At 44.1% G+C, this 21649-nt stretch overlaps 1 protein-coding gene across 1 annotated transcript in view; it reads right to left on the bottom strand.

Annotated features, from left to right (window-relative positions):
* The window catches only part of LOC143961246 (complement C3-like), a 659302-nt gene that overhangs the window by 68292 nt on the left and 569361 nt on the right, over nt 1-21649 (bottom strand). Inside the window, exons 32-34 of the mRNA XM_077470481.1 lie at nt 21145-21235; nt 14328-14379; nt 637-724 (exon numbers count right to left, since the gene is read on the bottom strand). Of these exons, the coding sequence (XP_077326607.1) occupies nt 637-724; nt 14328-14379; nt 21145-21235 (231 nt within the window). The remainder of the gene's footprint in view (nt 1-636; nt 725-14327; nt 14380-21144; nt 21236-21649) is intronic.

Raw genomic sequence — 21649 nt, 5'->3', positions numbered from 1 at the left:
ACTGAATGGTAACTATACAAATCCCCAGGTAAACAGGGCTGTATTAATCATAACATATACTCTTTTTTTTAATTCTTTATTTTTCCTCCATTAAGCATACAGTCAGAAGAGAAATACAAAACAATTAAGCAGGATGCCTACAATACTGTCTATTGCCTTGAAAATTCCAGTAACAAGAGAAAATAAACAATGCTAAAATAAGCTTTAAGGCTGGGTTCACACCGCTGCGATGCGGGAACGCCGCAAATCCGTGGCGTTTTCCCGCATCGCACGACTCCCGCCGGCAGTCCCGCCGGGTCCCGTGCGAGTTTGCTGCGGGAGCGATGCGAGTTCAGCCATACTATCTGTATGGCTGAACTCGCATCGCTACGGAGATCGAATGTGATTTGCGGTGCGAATCACATCCGGATCTCCCCCCGCAGCAGTGTGAACCCAGCCTAAAGGATAATTTGGCATGAGATATTTTTAACTTTTGCTAAACTAGGAATTAAAAAAAAACGTGTCCATATTCCAAGTAGACATTCTACATTGTGTATTTATATTAAATTTGCCTAACAGTTGAAGGCCCAACATAGTTTAAAGAAGGATACTGCATGCTATCCAGTTTACAGCACCAGGTCTTAAGTTCTTCCTTACCTTATTAAGTCCATCAACATCTGGCGTGAATCCCGTCAACATGGAAACATCCAGGATTGACATGGTGGCATCATATGACTTGAGGAATCTGAGTAAAGTAAATTCTGTTGCAGAATATACCAAGTCCAAACAGTATATATAGCTTACATTTATCCAAAAACATATATGTAAGGTATAGGAGAACTGCTCACTACCTTCCCCCACCACTCCCAGAGTACCTATAATAAATTCTTTTTTGCAGCCACATGGTAATCTGGGGTCCCAGCTCAGATCTTCACCTGTGACAGTCCTTTGTGCTGCATAAACTTTCACTCACATTAACAGAAATGGAAATTGAACCACACCACAGCTAAAAGGTCAGCAGCTGATTAGACTGCCAAACCACCTGCTGACCATTTCTGTGTTTGTAATCAAATTGGAAGAAATACCATTCTAGGTCCACCTTACTTCTAGTCCATTCACACTGTTTTCAATCAAGCCCTGGTGAAGGGGGAATTTTTGAAACCCTAAAATGCATTGGTTACTCCTTGGATTTTACCCCTGACTTTTGATGCAATAAAATAGTAGCAGTGGTATGGCGCTTCAATTTCCATTTTTGTTACATTACACTATGAGCCAAAGAGACTTTGAAGATTCTCTGGAGTGTAGAAGCTCAGCCTAGGAACCAGACTATTTAAATCAACAGCAATACATTAAGAAGTCAATATCGATAAGATAACCTTATGGGTCCAGTACTATTTTTCCACTTTACTCAACTGGTATTCACATGTCAGGTGAGTGCCAGTCTAAGGAGCTTTCAAATGTAAGCCCAGGCTGCAGGATACCATGGCCACAGGGTGTGCATTTTCTCACAGGAAAACCATTCAATGATGCTAGCTATCACTCAGTTTGGAAGAGGACCTGCACTTAAAGACTTTAAGATCATATTGCTCACTTATAAGGTTCTTCATGGCTTGGTACCCCATTATCTGTCTAAACTTTTATAAACTTACCCCCCCCCCCCATAACCTCTGCTCCTCAATCTCTGGTCTTTTGTGTGTCCACCCTACTCACCTACACTCAATGGGAGACAGTCTTCTCTTGCTATGACCCAAAACTCTGGAATTCACTTTCAAATAAATCAGAGTCATCTTCTCTAAACTCATTAAAATCAAATCTAAAAACTTCTTTCTTTAGACAAGCTTTCATGTAATTGTCCCTTTTTTTGCTTATTTTATCCTGTGTATTTTTTGTGTTTTCTTTGTAAAGCGCTTTGAGAAGCTACATTTAAAGGTGCTATATAATATAAAGTTTATTATCATTGTGAGGGAGACATCAGTGGTGTCATTGTCTACAAAACAGAGAGAGTAACTGAGAGGTCATTTTTAAGGGGTCCTTCTTTCACCAGAGATTAATATATTTTAACTATCAGGGTTTATGAGGCTGGTCTGCAGCTTAACTTCTAAGGTAATCGGGGCATGGTCTGAGACTGTAGAGGGTTCTAATGTGGTTTTCATCACTTGGGGTAAGAGTGCTTGTGAAATTAAGAAATCCTTGAGTATGAATCATGCGGTACTGAGTAAAATGTGTAATCTATCTAGCCTGAGTGGTTGACACGCCAAATATCCACAAGGCATAGAGAACATGGAGCTTTCTTAATCCTACAGAGGTACAAGTAAGAGGTAAGTAGTAGTAGAGTTGTAGGTACCTATTAGAAAGGCTTAATTTAAGTCATCTCTCACAATTAAGGGCCCCCCAGCAAAGGTTTGAAGTGAAGTTAGGCATTTTTCCAAGAATTGGAGTTCTGTCTGAATGATTAAATAAACTAATTAAAAAAGACGTTTTTTTTTTCAGAATCATATTTACCTAGGTAGATGCAGCATCGATCCGATGCTGCATCTGTCCCCTTACCAGCTCTAAGACTGAGAAGTGAGAGATCAAGCCCCACCGATTGGCCAGCTCTCAGAGCTCTCTGCTCTGCCCCCCCCCCCCTCGCTCACTGGAGTTTGGGAATGTGGAGAGAGTGAGACTGACCGGCTCAGGCTCTCTGTGGCTTGCTTTCAGGGCAACATGACCGCCCCATTATCTTCCTATGGTTTGATAAAGGGGTAGTCCTGTTGCCCTGAAACATGTTGCCACGCTCCCTTCACTTCCTGTCATCACTCAGTGGAGAGAGGTGCTGCTTGGAGCTGGAGCCATCTTGCTACACCTGGAAGCTGCTGTTACCTATGTTCTAGCCTGAAGCCTGACAGCTATACTTCCACCAAGACCTTTGATTCAGCCCACACTTGCCTGCAGAGCTCTGCAGCCTAACAGTGATTCTACAATGGTCTATATAGATTTATGACAAGCCTTGATCCACTATTAACTAGTGAGTGCATTTTTATTGTCTTCTATTCTTTTTAATAAATTGCTACACCTAGATGGAGGTGCCCTGTTTCTTTTATTTATGTTTCAAGACCTACTGTGAGAGGAGCTGCATCCATTCCACCTGGTGTTCCCTACCACTCTCCTGGCCCTCTTATGTTCCTTGTTAAAAGATGGTTGGAGTCTAGTCAGCACAATAGCTTATTCATTCAATTGTTTGACAACAATGTTCTGAATAGTGTTGTCAGGGAAATCGTATGCACGGTCATGCAAGAAGACGTGCGCAAAAATGTGTACATGCTCATAATAATTCTTGAACAACAACTAGGCATTTCCTAACTTGAGGGTGTGCTCATAATAATTCTCAAGAAACAACTTGACGTGCCCTAACTTGCGCTAGTGTCTGGACACATGTGCATTAATGTGAGCGTGGGTGAATACTTGGCACTCACTCGCCTATTAAAGTGGCTCCAGAGACCATAGGATTGCTGAATGGTCGTCCGCTACTACTGTTTGTGACCTGATCCAGTACTACTTGGCTTGTTTTGAAGTGTCTTTTTCCCTATACTCTGTTGCTGATTCTGGCTTGTGACCTGACCCTGCCTTCTGTTTTGGTACCTTCTCTGCTCACTCAATATCGACCCCAGCCTGGCTCTGACTCTGCTTTGCTTCCCGGCTAATACTGACTCTTGCCTGCCTGACAACCAGAGATTCTGCATCCGTCTACTTTCAAACCTGCTTGCTTCCTCCTATTTTGCTACAGTGCCTCCACATTGGATAGATTATTCTTCATTGCCCTGCTGGCCAACCTGCTTGCTGCCTGCAGTTCTGCAGCTGCTGCCATTTCTTTGCATCAGCCAACTCATTAGTCCCCCTGCTGCTCGGCACCTGCTGCAAGGTTCTTCCAGCCAGGGTCTCCTATAAGGCACCTGTGCCCTGTTACATCCTGTCATCACCTCCACGAGAAACAGGACAAGAGATGTAAGGGGAAGCCCTCTCATCAGCTCGGCCTCAACCAGGTAGGTGACAAATGTCCATTAGCAGGATAAATATTTGCATGTTTCACCATTATCCACCCTAACAAGAGGACAGAATGCAACTGGCTGAACACAAACATAGTAGTCATAAGGATCAGTATAGAAGATTGACCCAGTCCAGCAAGACTCATGTACCAAATGCCTGTCCTAGCAATGGGTTCAACCCGGGCGAGTGGGGAAAATACAACTGGTTAATATAGTTACTCATAGTTCCCTGGAAATGGGATCAGGTTTGGTTCTTCTTCGCATAGTGTGGTGGGTAGAATCTGCTCTTGCCCTCTGTGGTCAAGGAGGCAAGGCCTGGTGCAGTTCCAGTGGGGTTGAATCTGCTAACTGTACAACTGGGATGTCCAGGAAAGAGAAGAGGACCAGAAGTTGAGAAGGAAGGTGTAGTGGGAAAGAATGGCTTTCTTTTTGTGTCTGATGGTGGAGAGGGAATCCTCATCGGTATTCTGCACCAGCTGCTTGAATTCTGTCCTGTAGTCATTTGAGGTATCTTTGCATTTGTAATGTGTGCCTTGATATATCCAGTAAGACTTGAATTGATGCTCTATCAAAGTTAATGGGACCGTATTACCAAGCTTTACACAATATCTCTTCCTTGACTATGTAGAAGTGTATTCTGCAGAGGGTATCCCTTGGTCTGTTGTCATCGAGGAGTGCATAGCAGGGATCCTGTCTACTCTATGAAATTTCAGCTCTGCTGTGTGTTCTCTGCCCATGAATGAGTTAATGATAAATGTCACAGAGGTTTTCGGATAACCCCTTGTAGTGTTATATCAGGCTATAAGTGCAGCGCAAACAGAAACAGTCCAGGATATTGATGAAACAGCAAATCCCAGAATTAATTATTTAGTAACGTATTGAGAGTAAGTCTTGAAAATTAATGGACAACAGGTCCCAGAAAACCTTCATCAGTGATGAAAAAATCCACAATAGGTGACAGTCCCTCCACCTCCGGCCTTATTTTCTACTCTCACCTCAAAGCATGAACTCTTGAACTAACAGGTAGTCATGCAAGCAGATCCCAATAATCAATGGGTTAAATGGATCACACACTCATTTCCAGACTCCTCAGAAGCTCAATACGAGCATCAAACCATAAATGATAAGAAAGAGAGGATCTAGGTGCTCACTGTATGATTATAAAATGTATGTATGTCCACATATGGACTACTCACATTTAAAACAATTGTTACAGGCATAAAACACAGATATGTGTCTGTCTTAGTTCTGAAGGGCAGCAGCGGGTGACGTCTTACGCAGTTCTCCTGAATATGTGTTATGTTCCAATGAACTTCCTCAGCGGTGAGGAGCTACAGCGTCACCATCATTCTATTTATAAAGAGCCGCTGTTATGGCAACAACCGATTCCAAACACAGAGGGGCAGGGCTATGACATCACCCGTCAGCCTAATCTAAATGCGCCACTGTTATGGCAACAAAGTGGCATGAGAATACAATTCTACGGCCAGTATAAAAAGTTTCTATAAAAAGTTTTTAGACCTTCATCTAATATAAACCCCATGTATTACTACATAACAAATGATTAAACAGAAAATATATAAAAACTAAAAACAAATAGAACCAGTAAAATTGGAACACTGCCCTCATGTGGGTGATAATATCACAACCACACAATTACTCAGTTCCATTATAAATTCAACATTCCATCACCCGATGCTTACCTTCGCAAACCTTTGGCAGTCAAAACATCACCAATACAAGGAAAATACAATCAGAAACGATAAAAGATATATATGCAAAATGTATATTATTAAAAGAAAATGTCCAATAAAAATATACATTTAGAGTCCATTCAAATTACATCAGAATTTATGTGTAATAAATTATTTTTAAAAATTGATAATCAAAAACAGAAACAAAAAAAGGGGGAATTTATTTATCAGAGATGAAGCAGTTAAGGTCAAAGTCGACATTTAACCCTTCAGGTGTTAACACCTTGGCCTCTACGATCTGTATCTATACTACGATGTAGTAATACATGGGAAGTATTGATCATAAAGCTTATATTAGATGAAGGTCTAAAAGCTTTTTATAGAAACTTTTTATACTGACCGTAGAGCTGTATTCTCATGCCGCTTTGTTTGACATCGGCCGTTGCCATAACAGCGGCACATTTTGATTAGGCTGATAGATGATGTCGTAGCCCTGCCCCACCGTGTTTAGAATCGGTTGTTGCCATAACAGCGGCTCTTTATAAATAGAATTACGGGTGACACGTGTGGGGGAGAGCTGTGTATGACGTCACCCGCTGCTGCCCTTCATAACTAAGACAGACACATGTCTGTATTTTATGCCTGTAACAATCGTTTTAAATGTGAGTAGTCTATGTGTGGACATAAATGCATTTTGTAATCATACAGTGACCACTTAGATCCTCTCTTTATCATTTATGGTTTGGTGCCTGTATTGAGCTTCTGAGGACTCGGAGTCTGGGAACGAGTGTGTGATCCATTTAACTCATTGATTATTGGGATCTGCTTGCATGACTACCTGTTAGTTAAGAAGTCCATGCTTTGAGGTGAGAGTATAAAATAAGACCGGAGGTGGAGGGACTGTCACCTATTGTGGATTTTTTCATTATTGGTGAAGGTTTTCTGGAAGCAGTTGTCTATTAATTCTCGGGACATACTCTCAATACGTTTCGAAATAATTCTGGGATTTGCTGTTTCATCAATATTCTGGACTGTTTCTGTTTGTTTCCACGCATTCCCTGATATAACATTTGCTATTTTGGAATTTTTGTGAAGATTCTTTTCAGTTTTCAGGTTGCATACGTGGGGGGTTGTTGTATATTATTTATTTTACATATGTATTTTTGCGCTGATTTCACTCTCTGCTTTTTATAATCCATTGTAGTGGCCTCATGGATGCCGCAGAGTTTTAGGTTATTTATTCTGCTCCTGTTCTCCATGTCATCCTGATGTAGTTAGAATATATAGATAGATGTAGTTGAAGAGAAAGAAGCTGTTGCCTGTATGTATCAACAACATCCTCAAGCCTGGCTTGTCTGGTTTCCATAAAGGAGTGTCCCGATGTAAGTGTGTTCACTCAAAATGTTAATTTATGCATAGCCACCCAGACTTCTTCAGCTCATCTCTAATCTCTGCATAATAAATCTTGTTTGGTAGTGCATGTACCAAAGAATGGTCTGGACTCAGGATATGCTAGCATAGCTGCTGTTCAGCTGCCTCTCTAGGCTTGTGTCTGTGTCTATACATTGTCCCAAATGAGAAGATAATTGTGCAGCTTTCTTTCTCTGGTTGCATGGAAACTGGTCACAGGGATCCTCTCAAGTGATAGACAGGAAAGGCTTGAGCATTTGAGAGGCTGCAGGAGCTGATGGTGGAAGAGCAAGCAACATGTCCAGGCTTGTGATATGCAGTGCTGAGTGCAGGGGTTGAAGTAGTCAGCCACCATGGATCCGTAGAACCTCTGTGCTATACCCTGGAGTTTTTTACCTCCTTTTGGCATAATGTGTGGGATTGTTGGGAAGCTATAAGACCTGATTGCTGCATAGGAGTGGAGCCCAGTTTATCAGCATCCTTTCACTGACATTGCAAAACCACGCCTCTTCCTGTATTCGATTTTTATTACTGTTTGTCTGACCCCCTTATCCAGGCATGCAGTCTGATTTGCCAGAAAAGGGAGGGTGGGCAATGTGCATGTGCCCCTCTCCCTTCCTGAACCACATGCCTTCAACATTTGGAGAGTATTGTGTAGGGTAAAGTGGCAAAGCTTCCCTCCCCTGTACAAGGCACATTGTCCCTAATGTTAAGTGGACAGAACCTCATTCCCACATCTTCTCCCCCAAAATGATGTGTGGGTCTGCAGGGCGAACTTATGGGAATCTGGAAGTTTAATTTAGAATAAATGTGATCCTATATATGCATCCTCTCTTGCTCCTCTCTTTCTATGTGAACAGATATGTGGTATGTATTACACCTTGTTACTCATTTACAAAAGAAAAGTTAAATAAAAATACCGATACCATTAAATCTTTTGTTAGAAAAAAATACGTCCCTCGACAAAAACTCAACATCAATCACTTCATCCAGTGATGTAGATACACGTCAATCACGATGACCCACCAACCAAGATGTTGACCTGCCTACAAAATGACCCCTTGCCTGATGATGTTTTTGCAAATTGCTGATCCCTGGCTAACCTGTGCATGTAAACAAATGTGCTGAGGATTATAGCTGAGATCATTGATCACATGAGTTAAAGTGGAAGTAAACTCCCCTATCGTTTCCAGCCAAGGAAGCTGCCATCTTTGCCTCTGTTTAATCTTCAACTGCTATGGTGCTGCACATGTGATTCGTTATGACACCAGCCATTGGATGGTTTGATAGTTTGGCTGAGAGCACAACCAATGTGCAGTTAGCATTCCCGGCATGCCTTTTTTTTAACTGTTTAAATCGATGGGTTTACTTCCACTTTAATGACCAAGTTTGGTCAGTGATGGCTCGTAGGATCCCCAGCTTGTTTGTTTACAATTTTTTTTTGTAATAATTAAAGCAGTACATCTTAGTTCTCCCCCTGCTTCAAATGTAGGTTCAACCCATTTGTCATTATCGAGGTATATCATATTTTGACAGCAGACGGGATTTTGCACACACTCATGGTGTGCAAAAGCAGCTGGTATTGTGTGTCAGTTGGAAGCTATCCAGTAGCTGCACCTCCCTCCCTTTTTATAGAAACGTTTTATACTGGCCGTAGAGCTGTATTCTCATGCCGCTTTGTTTGGCGTCGGCCGTTGCCATAACAGCGGCGCATTTCGATTAGGCTGACGGATGACGTCCTAGCCCTGCTCCGCTGTGTTTGGAATCAGTTGTTGCCATAACAGCGGCTCTTTATAAATAGAATGATGGGTGATGCCGTAGCCCCGCCAGTTCACTGGAACGTAACACATATGGGGGAGAGCTGTATATGATGTCACCCGCTGCTGCCCTTCAGAACTAAGACAGACACATGTCTGTGTTTTATGCCTGTAACAATAATTTTAAATGTGAGTCGTCCATGTGTGGGCATAAATACATTTTATAATCATACAGTGAGCACTTAGATCCTCTCTTTCTTATCATTTATGGTTGGATGCCCCATTGAGCTTTTGAGGACTCTGAGTCTGGAAACGAGTGTGTGATCCATTTAACTCATTGATTATTGGGATCTGCTTGCAGATTATAGCTGAGATCATTGATCACATGAGGTAATGACCAAGTTTGGTCAGTAATGTCTCATGCCGCGTACACACGATCGGAATTCTCGTCGGAAAAAGCTCTGATGGTTTTCCCGACTGAATTCGGCTCAAGCTGTCTTGCCTACACATGGTCACACCAAATTCTAATCGTTTATAACGCGGTGACGTACAGCACATATTATGGGACTAGAAAAAGGAAGTTCAATAGCAGGTAGCCAATAGCTTCTGTCTCGTAGTTGAATCTAAGCATGAGTGATTTTTGGCGGGTCAAAATTGCATACACACGATCAGAATTTCCGATAGAAAGTTTTTCCATCTGGAAAATTGAGAACATGCTATAAATTTTTGACAGGTGGAAATTCGGACAGCTAAATTCCGATGGAGCATACACACAGTCACATTTTCTGATGAAAAGCTCTCATTGGTCTTTTTCTGGCCAATATTCCAATCGTGTGTACGCGGCATCACAGGATCCCCAGCTTGTTTGCTTACAATTTTTTTTTTTGCAATAATTAAAGCAGTACATCTTAGTTCTCCCCAGCTTTAAATGTAGGTTCAACCCATTTGTCATTATCAAGGTATATCATATTTTGACAGCAGCTGGGATTTTGCACACACTCATGGTGTGCAAAAGCAGCTGGTATTGTGTGTCAGTTGGAAGCTATCCAGTAGCTGCACCTCCCTCCCTGTGAATCCTCCCCACCATGTTTCCCCTAGCTCACTTCGCTGGTCTCTTAAACAGCCTTCACCTCAGGTACATACATTGGTAAATGCCTATGTTTACTAAATTACATTTAAGGCAGTATGTGCACAGGGATGAATGCCCAGATTGGAGTCTGTGTTCCAGGCATTCATCCCTGGGTGCATACTGCCCTAAACAATAGTACCAACAGGGTGCACCATCAAGCCCCATCCAGCCACAGCAGGTGTCAGCCTCTCATAGAGTTTAATAGGCTACTGTCAGCGGGGCTGGATAGTGCACCTGTGCTTTTCATCTGCAACTAAACTCCAGAGCCTCGTGCACATGAGATAAATGTTTCTGACATTGTTTATGTAGCGCCGGGCTCCTGAAGAGCATGAGCTATGTGCTTTTCAAAACTTAACTTTACCCAAACTACAGTTTGGTTTGGGTCTATTTCCCTAAATTTGACTTCTGTGTCAGTCTGACTGGGCTGTGAGATGTTCAGCCTGGCCACAAGGGATGCTGTCTCTGGTGGCAGGCATGGAACTATGGTCTGGTCAGGTGCTTAAGTTACTCTCTTTCGTAGTCAGGTTAGTGGGAGTGGCCCTCTCGCTGTGCCCTCTGGGGGAGGGTATTTAAGACATGGACATCACGTGGTTCGGGGGTTCCGGTCCAGTATGAAGTGTTGAATACTTGGTCCTGGTCCTCCTGACCAGCCCCCAGGAAGGCTAAGGCCTGGGGTGCAGATCCACCCAATGCTGATGCTTGGAGCTGGCTAGCCCGAGGCAGAGAAACTAAAGAAGGATTCTAAGGTGGTTGGGTGCCGTCTCCAGTTCGGAAGAGACCCATTGAACTTCGAGCATTCCAGGGGAGGACTCTTTAGAAGATTACCATGTGTGAGTTTGATTTTCTTAACAAGAGCCTGGAAGGGCTGAAGTAACCGAGAGAATCCGGTCTTGTGGATATCGCCAAGCTGGCTGAAAGATCCAGGTATCCTACATGTGTTCTACAGTTTAGTTTCCTGCGTGTTCTGCAACAACGTCGGTGATAGAGACTTTGTTCCTGAATAAGCACCTTGTTGGCTGCTAGGCCTTGTGAGGGACTGTCCAACCTGAGTGTTCATCCAGCTGTGAATGGCTATTCTCTGGATGCAGCCAAAGTAAGCAAACTCTTTAACGTTTTTGCCTTTGACATTGAGAGTACCTGAACTTTCCTTTCCAACCCTCTGACCCCAAGTTAAAAGACTGTTCAGTGGTGGAAGTTTGCAAATAAAATTCATTCAACTGGATCTATTGTCAGTGTCAGACTTTATGTACCTGACAGGTGAGCCCAAGATAACAGGGGAGGTTCTCCCTTACGGGTCTCGTTCACGTCCCTGGTAGTATGGACAGGAGACACGGGAGCGCAGATGGGTATGAGAGCCTGGTGGGTTGGATGCAGTAGAAGAGGTCCAATGGTCTGGTGCAGATGGATAGGTAGTCTCCAGACAGCTGGATGTAGGCAGCAGATGCAGAGCAGGAGTTGGTAAAGCAGGTCCGGTCACAGGCATGGTTGGCAGCAGGCGGGTGGTGCAGAGCAAAGGGAAAGGCAAGTTCAAAGTCCGGGTCACAAGCAGTGTTGGCAACAGGCGGGCAGCACAGTACAGAGGAGCAGGCAGATTCGGGGTCACAGACAGGCCGAGGTCAAGGGCAGGCAGCAAGCAGGACGATCCAAGGGGAAAGCCGGGTAAACAGGAGGTCCGGAATTCCAAGCAAGATCACGGGTACTAAGATACTGGGAGCTGCAGATCGGACAGCACCGAGCACACTGCGGGGGACACCTAAATAGGCCGTTTGGCGCCAAGCGTCATGCGTGCGCACGAGCTGATGGGAACTGGTGCACGCGCGCGCCGGCACAGCGCATGCACACTCGCACAAGCGCGCGCCCACACACCAGCCCGCGAGTGCCAGCGCGCACCAGCTCACACTGGCGCACCGCAGAGCGCCCAGTGGCCTGTCGGTTACGGGCATTTCTCTGACAGTCAGTCTCAAGTTACTGGGTCACCTACCACGGGACATCCCCTAGACATGCCACGAGAAGAAGCGGAAGGTAATGGTAAGCCCAAAAATAACCAGCAGCTCCTTCGGGGGTTAGTGTTACATTTAGGTATGGTGATTGGCTGCTCTGGCCTAAGCACTTCTTGGATGGAAGGAGAAAAGGTATCAAAGGGACGAGAGGATTGCAACTGCCTTTTTGTGTGTTAAGAAAATAAACTTGCTGTCTAAACACATTATGCCCTAATACACTTGTAACGTGAGTTTTCTGTCAGCTGTGTGCAGCTCTCTTTTACTCCTCTCTCCATCCCGTCACTGTGGACCAAAGAGAGGAATAGGCCATGTGTGTGTCTGTACCTGCTCTCTCTTCTCTCCTCAGCACTGCTGTGTTTACAGAGCGGCCGTGGGAGCTTCTGTTTGTGAGCTGTGTTCCTTTCATTCCAAGCTTCCCTGCTGTGTGAGCATTGGAGCAACTCCAATCCCCAGCTCATTCCTGTCCCCCTCTTTCCTGTAAGCAATGAACCCAGAGCAATCGAAGGAAGACTGGAGTAAAATCATGGGAAATGCAGTCTTAAAGGACTGCTGTACAATAGAAGCTTAGAGCTGCAGACTCTAAAGTACACAATTCCTTGTCAAGATATAGAGAAGAGCACAACATTTTCCTGCCTGTGCAAATACCAGAGAATGTGGCAGACAGTGTGGGGAAACCAGACTGTGCAGACATGCTGCTGTCTGCCTGCTCTAGGAAAGAGCCTTTAGAGACCATAGCTGTGTGCTGCTTCCAGGGAGGCTGAAGACTGAGTCACAGACAGCCTTTGTTGGGAACAAGTTTGCTGCATACTATAACTTGAGGAACAATTCAGGCAAATATCTTACTGCCCATAGTTCATGCTAACAGAGACTGCCCATTACATTACAGCCTATCAGCCATTCCTTGTTTACAGTCTTAAAGGGACATCTTCCTGTGCACCACCATATGGACGGTCCCTAACTTTAGCCAGCTTAAATTGCTAATTAAGGTGCCAGGTATTTTACACCCATTCCTAGGGGTGTATGTGCAGAGTGCATCGGGGACACTTTTTTAATAGCTCATGCCAAGAGTAAGGCCGCGTACACACGGGCGGACTGTTCGCCCAACTTTGTCCGCTGAACAGTGTTTCAGCGGACAGTCCGCTCGTGTGTGGGCTTCAGCGGACAGTTTCAGCGGACAGTCTGACGAACAAAGTTTTTCGGAAATCCCGTAAAACTGTCTGCTGAAACTTGGTTTGAGCGGACAGTCCACTCGTGTGTAGGCTTGTTCGTCAAACTAAGTTCCGCGCATACTCAGAAAGGATTTACACGCCGAAGGTTGCATTGCAGTGTATAGGACGTCGTTTTTCTAGTCCCGTCGTACATGCCGTTCACGTCATCGCGCACGGTTTAAGCGGACTGTTTGTTCATCGTGTGTAGTCAAGTCCGCTCATGCAAATTTTGAGCGGACTGTTTGTCAAACTGTTTGACGAACAAAGTTGGGCGAACAGTCCGCCCGTGTGTACGCGGCCTTACAGTGAGACTGTTCTTTGTGCCATGCATGTTTTCATGGTTGATGCTGTTCTTACCAATGTTGTGTATACTTGTCTAATGGGGGTTAGCCTTATTGGGGCATAAGTCAATCACTGTAGGTAAGGCTAATTGTCCCATCAGTTAATCTAAAGTTTCCATTGCCTTGTTCATTATTCTATTATTGCATTTTGCTTGCCCTGCATTAATTGATTTACCTTATTCACCATCAAACAGCTTGTGGCCAATTTCCTGTTTGCTATTACTGTTGTGGTATTATACTAATCATTAACTAACCTAGGTCCCTACAGCATGCTAAGATATACCCAGGTGTTGTCAGTGGGGACCAAACAGTTTACAGAGTCATGGCAGAGAATAGAGGACCAATCATATCAGGCGGCTTCTGTATGGTTGCTCTATACATGCAAAGGTTAAAAAGACCCTTACAATTATTCATGTTTGTAATTTTGTTGTTTTAATACATTTTTTACATATTTATTTATTTGGCATAACTTCTTTACTAACACAATGGTGTGGACTCTTGTTCACTGATCTCTACCACGCTCCATACTGAAATTCTGTGTCATGGCCTTGGGCACACAAAGGAGCCACCCTAGCCCAAGAAGGTGGGAAAGAATCTGTGCCAGGCTGCTACTGAAAACAGCCCTGGGGCACAAAAGACCTGGAGAGAACAGTGCAGAAGATAGGGTGGCTGTAATATCTGTTCAGAACAGACTGACCCATTAATTCTAGTTATTTTTATGCTCCAGTCAGCCAACTGGCTGTTCATGTTTACATAACTAAACAACATTTCTGATTGCACCTACCTGAAGCAAATAGTAACAGATACTGTCCTTTTAGCTCCTTCTGGTTTCCTAACTGCATAAAAAAGGGAAACAAAATAGTATATAAAGAATAAAATGGCAAAATGCAAGACATAACAAGGATTTTTTGGGTGACAGCCTTTCCAGGTGACATTAAATCCCTTCACCAGAGAGTTCTGGTAAATAGTAATGAGCTAAGGTTTAGGCCAAACCCACAGGAAGCTGTCACATGATAACAGTCTGCTGGTCCAATGAGCTGCAGCCAGTAAACCACATGGCCATATTTGGTCAATGACCTGAACCTTAGCTTATTGCTAAGAGATGAGCAGACAGCTCAGCCTGAACATAGGATGGAACTGAATTTTGGCTGTTTGGGGATGAATGCCCCAACTTTTGTCATTTACCCCCCAGTTTGGTGCTAAGCATCATATAGAGAAGCGGCATTAGTGCCGCTTTTATATGCAACAGTTTTTTGCTGTCAGGGGTTCCTAAGGCCCTGCTGTGTCTCTAGCAACCACTGCACATAAGCAAAGGGGCAGGCATAGCAGTGACATCACTGCCCAAATATGGTCACTGTCCATATTTGGCCAAGGCCATTGTACAAATAAGCAACATACAGTGCTACCCAAACCTAATATATATAAAACTAAATCATTCACACCATAACAAGACGTCTGTGCACAATTTATTTTTTCACGCCATTGTTTGTTGGGTGGACTATTAATGTATTGATTTGATGCACCCATATTGATTTGCACAGCATTTTTGTAATTTGGTATTAGTTATGGTATGAATTATAATTTTTTTGTATTTGTTTTTGTATTTTTGGGGAGCACTGCATATTGCATATAAAGTTTTTCTATCATTCAAATATTTAAACAGCAGCTTGTCTCCACAGAGGAGACACTGTTGGATCCTGGCGGCCTGACATTTCTATGCGGAGGGCGAGGCCACCCGTCACCTGTCCCCAATGACACGTGGATGACCCCGCCCCCCTCTGATGTAACGGAAACCTGCGTGGATGGATTTGCTGTGTTGGATCAGATCAGCCATCGCTGTACCCCGGAGAGATGATCCACTGTCGCTGGATAGCAAGAGTGGATTACCACCGCTGGAATCTTTTTATATTTTTTTTATTTTTAATAAAGGACTTTTTCAAAAGTGTGTTTGTCTTATTTAACTATTTTTTACACTTTCTTTGTGAAATGGTAGGGGTACTTTTGTACCCCCTTACCATTTCAAACAGGGGGGGCGGGATCTGGGGGTCCCCTTGTTAAAAGGGGCTTCCAGATTCTGATAAGCACCCTGCCCGCAGACCCCCACAACCACCGGCCAGGGTTGTGGGGATGAGGCCCTTGTCCCCATCAACATGGGGACATGGTGCTTTGGGGGTACGGTCCAGAAGGGGTGGGGCGCTCTCTCGTCCCCCCCTCTTTTCCTGCGGCCTGCCAGGTTGCGTGCTCAGATAAGGGGTCTGGAATGGATTTTTAGGGGGACCCCCACGTCAGTTTTTTTTTAATTTGACGCGGGGTTCCCCTTAATATCCATACCAGACCTGAAGGGCCTGGTAATTGAATTTGGGGGAACCCCACGCTTTTTTTTTTTTATAAATGACTTTCAATGAGTGTTCTCTGTATTACGGGAGCTGACAATTCATTATAGCCACGAGTGATTTTAAATGACTTTTTTTCCTGCAGAAATGACACTTTGTGCAGGGACAGTTCTAAGCACGGGAAACATGCGCCCCTTCACAGGCATACTATAGACACCACCCAGGTACGAAATTTAAAGGAATATTACACTTTTATTGTTTCACTTTAATCATTATTAAAATCACTGCTCCCGAAAAAATGACAGTTTTTAAAACTTATTTTTGCATTGATATATGTCCCCTGGAGCAGGACCCAGGTCCCCAAACACTTTTTAGGACAGTAACTTGCATATTAGCCTTTAAAATTAGCACTTTAGAATCTTTTCTCTCTGTCAAATCTTTTCTCTCTATGTCGAATATTTTCTCTCTGTCGAATATTTTCTCTATATAATCTCGGACTAATAGAGGTAAGGTTAGGCACATTCGACCACAGGTTCAATAGACACAGATTGTTATTGTCAGAGTCACATCGAATCTCCTATTCTATATCGAACTGTTGTAACAACGAAAATGAAAATAAAGCATTTATTTATGTCGTATCTTTCGTTTTTCGGATTCTGCACTTTCGTTATCGTTTGTCAAAACGAAAACGAAAATACCTGAAATTCGGACGAAAACGAATGCACATGTCTAGTGGTTTCTACAGACAGGGGAGGACATGCAAAAAATGCCTCTCATGCAGCTGGCTCACTGCATTTGCATTGGGGAGGTGGGGCATAGCACTGTCTGGAAACAGAAGAGCTGTTATGATCTCTTCCTGGAATTTAAGGAAGTTTGTCCTGAAGCTTTGTATAGCAGATAAGCGTTCAGCAGAGCCAATTGAAATAAGTATATAGACACTTTTTTATACCAGCATCTGGCCTTACAGAAAATTAGGTACGGTGCCAACATCTGGTCATTGAGGTCCACCCCTCTCATATTAAAGTTATATTCGTGGACACAGAGGGGTTTCTTCACAACACCAGTCACCATAGGAATTTGGACCGTCTTGTCTGCATGAAGGGAGGGCAGAATAAAAACATTTTTATTTTCCCTCCACTTCACAGCTAGCAAATTATTACACTTCAAGCAGGCTCTTTCCCCCAGCCTAAGATGGGAATCTACAAGTCGGTGGGGTAAGCCCCAACAATTAGATCGCACGTGCCACATGTGCCAATTCCATGATCAAACAAGTGACTAAAAAGTGGCATGCTCTTGTAATAATTGTCCACATATAAGAGATACCCCTTTTCGAATAAGGGTGACACCAAGTCCCACACAGTCTTACCAGTGCTGCCTATGTAGTCTGTGCAGTCCTTATGGCTTTACATAACTATTTCTTCCCTCATAAACCAGAAAACTCTATCCATAGCCTGTGGCCCTGTCACAGAGCTTATACATCTGTATCTAATATCTGGTATTCTTGCTGGGAAGATATTGTTTGAATGACAAGTAGACATAAAATTTAATCAGGGACTCATCAACGCAGACAACTTGATCAGGAGTAAACAAGGCTACAAACTGCTGGTTAAAGTGGTTCATGAGGGGCAGAATTTTGTAGAGCCGATCGTATTCAGGGCCACCCCGAGGGCAACAAAGTTCATTATCATTGAAGTGCATGAACCGCAAGATCTGCTCGTATCGTGTCCTGGTCATGGAGACAGGCAGATGGTGGCATGGGCATATGGTGAATTAGGTCAGTGGACCAATATGACTGCAACTCATTCTTTTTAGCAATCCCCATGAGGAGGGATACGCCCAGAAAGGTCTTAAACTTGGAAACCGTAACTGGTTTCCTATCTCTGGCAAGGGTCAACTGGGGATTAGCGGTGATGAATTGACCAGCATATAAATTGCTTTGGTCCACAATAGATCTATAGAGAGCTTCCATGAAAAACAGCAAATAAATATCAACTGACGTAAAATCAATTGTTTCCGTCTAAATTCCAGGTTGGCCAGTGAATGGGGGAAGTACGGATGCTGCAGAAGTGGTGGGCTCCCAATTTGGATTGGCAAATGCAGCAGGAAGGGCACTATGGTCTCGACAGTACTGTCTTTGTCTTCTTGGTGGCAGCGGGACACTAGTTGTGCTAGCCACCTCACCAGCTTGAACTGCACTTATGGGACTTGCCACGTCACCAAGTGTTACTGCAGCGCTGGATGCACAACCTGGATGTTCTAGGCTGCTGGTGCTTGCCAGTTCACCAGAATGATGAGCGGAACTAGTATTGGCTCTCTGCTCTACACGAGAGCCCTGCAGTTCTTGCACCTTAACAGCAGAAAAATGGGGTTGGGTACGCCTGACTTTGGCAGGGACCACTACTCTGTCGTCGGAGCTATGTCAGGGTGCTGCTGCTGTCTATGGGTACGTATTCTGAGCCTGAATCTGACAGATGGGTGACTTCCTCTTCACTATCTGTCATGCTCAGAAACATGTAGGCCTCTTCACTAGTGTACCTTCGATTTGACATTTTGGCATCTAAGTTTACTGGTACACTAGTGAGACTAGTGAGGAAAAAAAGGCACCTGACTGTCAGAGACTGCTTCCAATGCTACCAAAAAAAACTTAGCATTCGCAGGGATCAGGCCTGACTCTGCAAACACTGTAGTTGTGGGTTTAGTGTTTTGTAAGTGACAGTGTTCGATTGGTACTGCACTTGGGTGGGTTGGGCTAGGCAGAGAGGCTAAATGCAGGTGCTAGCAGGTATCTGGGATGATCCCAATAACACTGCATTTTTGGGAACCCTAAACTATTGGGGACGCTAGTATAGATCTGCTCAGATCAGATATTGATCCATTCAGAAACTATACCACTAAGGGAGGTGTATGGTGCATGCGTGGGTGTTAGCACTACTGGCACTAAACTGACGCTGCCTGGGGCGACGCTGACCCTGACTGATGCTAAAACCTAACTGAGATCACCCGCCTAGTGATCAGGGGGTTAAACCTTTATTTAGCTAATATACAGCGGGTTTCCCCCGATGCTATAGAAAATTAACTAACTAACCATGATCACCCGTAACACTAATACGGTGATCACTGATGACAGGGGGTGATCAAGTGGTTAAACCTTGTTTAAGGGGGTGCCTAGTCCTATCTGGACCTACCACTAGGTACCCTAAAGCCCCGTACACACGAGAGGACTTATGTCCGACAGACTTCCAAAGGAGTTCCGCCGGAGTTCTGCCGGAGTTCCGACGGAGTTCTGACAGACTTTTCGGCCGAACGGACTTGGCCACACACGATCACACTAAACTCCGACGGATTCGAACGTGATGACGTAAGACCCGACTCGAATAAGGAAGTTCATAGCCAGTAGCCAATAGCTGCCCTAGCGTCGGTTTTAGTCCGTCGGAGTAGCATACACATGAGCGGATTTTTCGAAGGGGACCGGGTCCGGCGGAGTTCCGTCGGGAAAATTTGAAGCATGCTTCATTTCTAAAGTCCGGCAGACTTTTGCGAAGCTAAAGTCCGTTGCAGCCCACACACGATCGAATAGTCTGACGGACTCAGTCCGTCGGACTTTGGATGTTGAAAAGTCCGCTCGTGTGTACGCGGCATAACACTGATTTTGGTCACAAATGACACAAGTACAGCGATCAAAACAATATAAACACTGTATGAACACTGCACTGGGTGACACAGTGACTGAAAGTGAAGGGGTTAACTGGGGGGGTGATCGGGGGGGTGAAATATGTGCCTATGTGTACTGGTGTTAGTGTAGTGTTGGTGCAACTCACGGTTAGATGTCCTCTCTCCTCGCTCTGGAATGATCTGGAATTCACAAGGAGAGATGACATAACTTCCCCTGCCTGTGTTTACACTTACACAGGCAGGGGAGGATTTCATTTATCAGGACCGATCAACAGGTCCAGACCAGAAATCATTGGCCTGGGCCTGGAGACTCATCAGTTCTAAAATGAATCCGATCGTCGCGGCTGCCGTAACATAACGTCGATTCGCCCACTTGTGCCAGTAAAACTACGGCGGCTGGTCAAGAAGTGATTAAACCTTTTTTTGAAAAAAAATGAAAATAACAAACATGTTATACTTACCTGCTCCATGCAATAGTTCTGCATAGAGCAGCCACTCCTTTTCTGGGGTCCCCCACTGCCGCTGCAGGCCAATGTTGTTCAGCAAGTGCCCCATGGAAAGTCACTTACCATGGAGGCACCCATGGGAGTTCGCTCTCAAGCCACCAAGACACCCCCCTCCCTCGTCACAGCATTTGATTGACAGCAGCGGGAGCCAATGGTTGCCACTGCTATCAATCTGCACAATGAGGAGAGAGACAGAGGTGAGAGCCGCTGCTCTCATGCAGGTTGCTGGATCAGATCAGGCTCAGGTAAGTATAAGGTGGAGGGGAGGCTGAGGGAGAAGGCAGAAGGTTTTTTTTTACCCTAATGCATAGAATGCAGTAAGGTAGAAAAAAAAACTTGAGGCTTTAGAACAATTTTAATCATGTACTAATGATTACAGAACAGCATTTATTTGTGTCTTATACATATGCCTAAAGATTAGCTTTAAATTCAACATACCTCAACCTAGTCTTAGTTTAAAGTTTTACTAAACCCACAAGAGTAAAATCGGTCTGTATATGCAGTAATGCATGCTTGTTATACTCACTGTGGAATGTAAGGGGTTATTCTTCTACAATGTGTAAATAGGCTGTTTGATCCTGTCTTCTCTGATCCTCCCCTTCTTTTACAGTTCCATTCAAACTTATTACACTACAGAGCCTGGAAGGCACTCTGCAATGCTTAGTTCGGTGTGCATTGCTAGAAAGTTTTTTTTTTTTCTTGGGAGGGTGCATGTGATCAGTACAGGGCCAATCAGCACTCTCCAGACAGAGCGTCAGGGATCATGCAGCCTCATAAGACAGTCCGAGGAGAATAAAACTCCTCCTACAAGCTTTAACCAGACACTGATAGAAGTTTATATTTACTCAAATAATTGTGTTTCCATGTTCTGTGTACTGTGTCAGACCAGATATATTGAATGCAGGGTCCTGGGTTTAGTAAAACTTTATTCTCTAAACCACTTATGATCAAAACTAATGTAAGGTCACAACATCAAAACAAGAGCAAACAAATAGATTTGCTGGAGAATCATGGTCATTACCTGTCCCTCCTAAGATCAAAAGACTCAACAGAGACAGTTTAAAGTCTGAGGGCACTTTCAGATACTCACCCCACAGTTCCTCCTTCACGATAACAGACAGGTTAAAGTTATTGCATTCTCTTTGTTTTTCTGTTTCCAGAGCATGATACATCGACATCACCTGCAATGGAGGAGGTAGAAGAGGATAATTATGCATTGTATATCTAAAAAAAAACTGATGTTGTTTGTTAGGCCTGAAGAGAGAAGATATCTGCATGTCTTGGAACAATTAGTCCCAGTGCACAAACTAGGATATTTGACTGTGACAGTGGTGCATATGTGGTACTTTAGGTCCTTCACTATTCTCTATAGAAGAATTTGGACCCGCTCACTTAGATATTTTCCATCAAGATGTGTGAGGATAAGAGTCTCCAAAAGAGGTGCAGGTTATCACTTGTAACCACTTCAGCCCCGGAAGAATTTACCCCCTTCCTGACCAGAGCACTTTTTTGCGATTCGGCACTGCGTCGTTTTAACTGACAATTGCTCGGTGGTGCGACATGGCTCCCAAACAAAATTTACGTCCTTTTTTTCC

This window comes from Lithobates pipiens, unplaced genomic scaffold (genome assembly GCF_037356315.1).
Source record: "Lithobates pipiens isolate NorthernLeopardFrog02 unplaced genomic scaffold, aLitPip1_a1.2 Scaffold_8, whole genome shotgun sequence".
NCBI classification, from domain to species: Eukaryota; Metazoa; Chordata; class Amphibia; order Anura; family Ranidae; genus Lithobates; species Lithobates pipiens.
The sequence above is the reverse complement of the archived record's forward strand: the minus strand, read 5'-3'. Positions and strand labels throughout refer to the sequence as shown.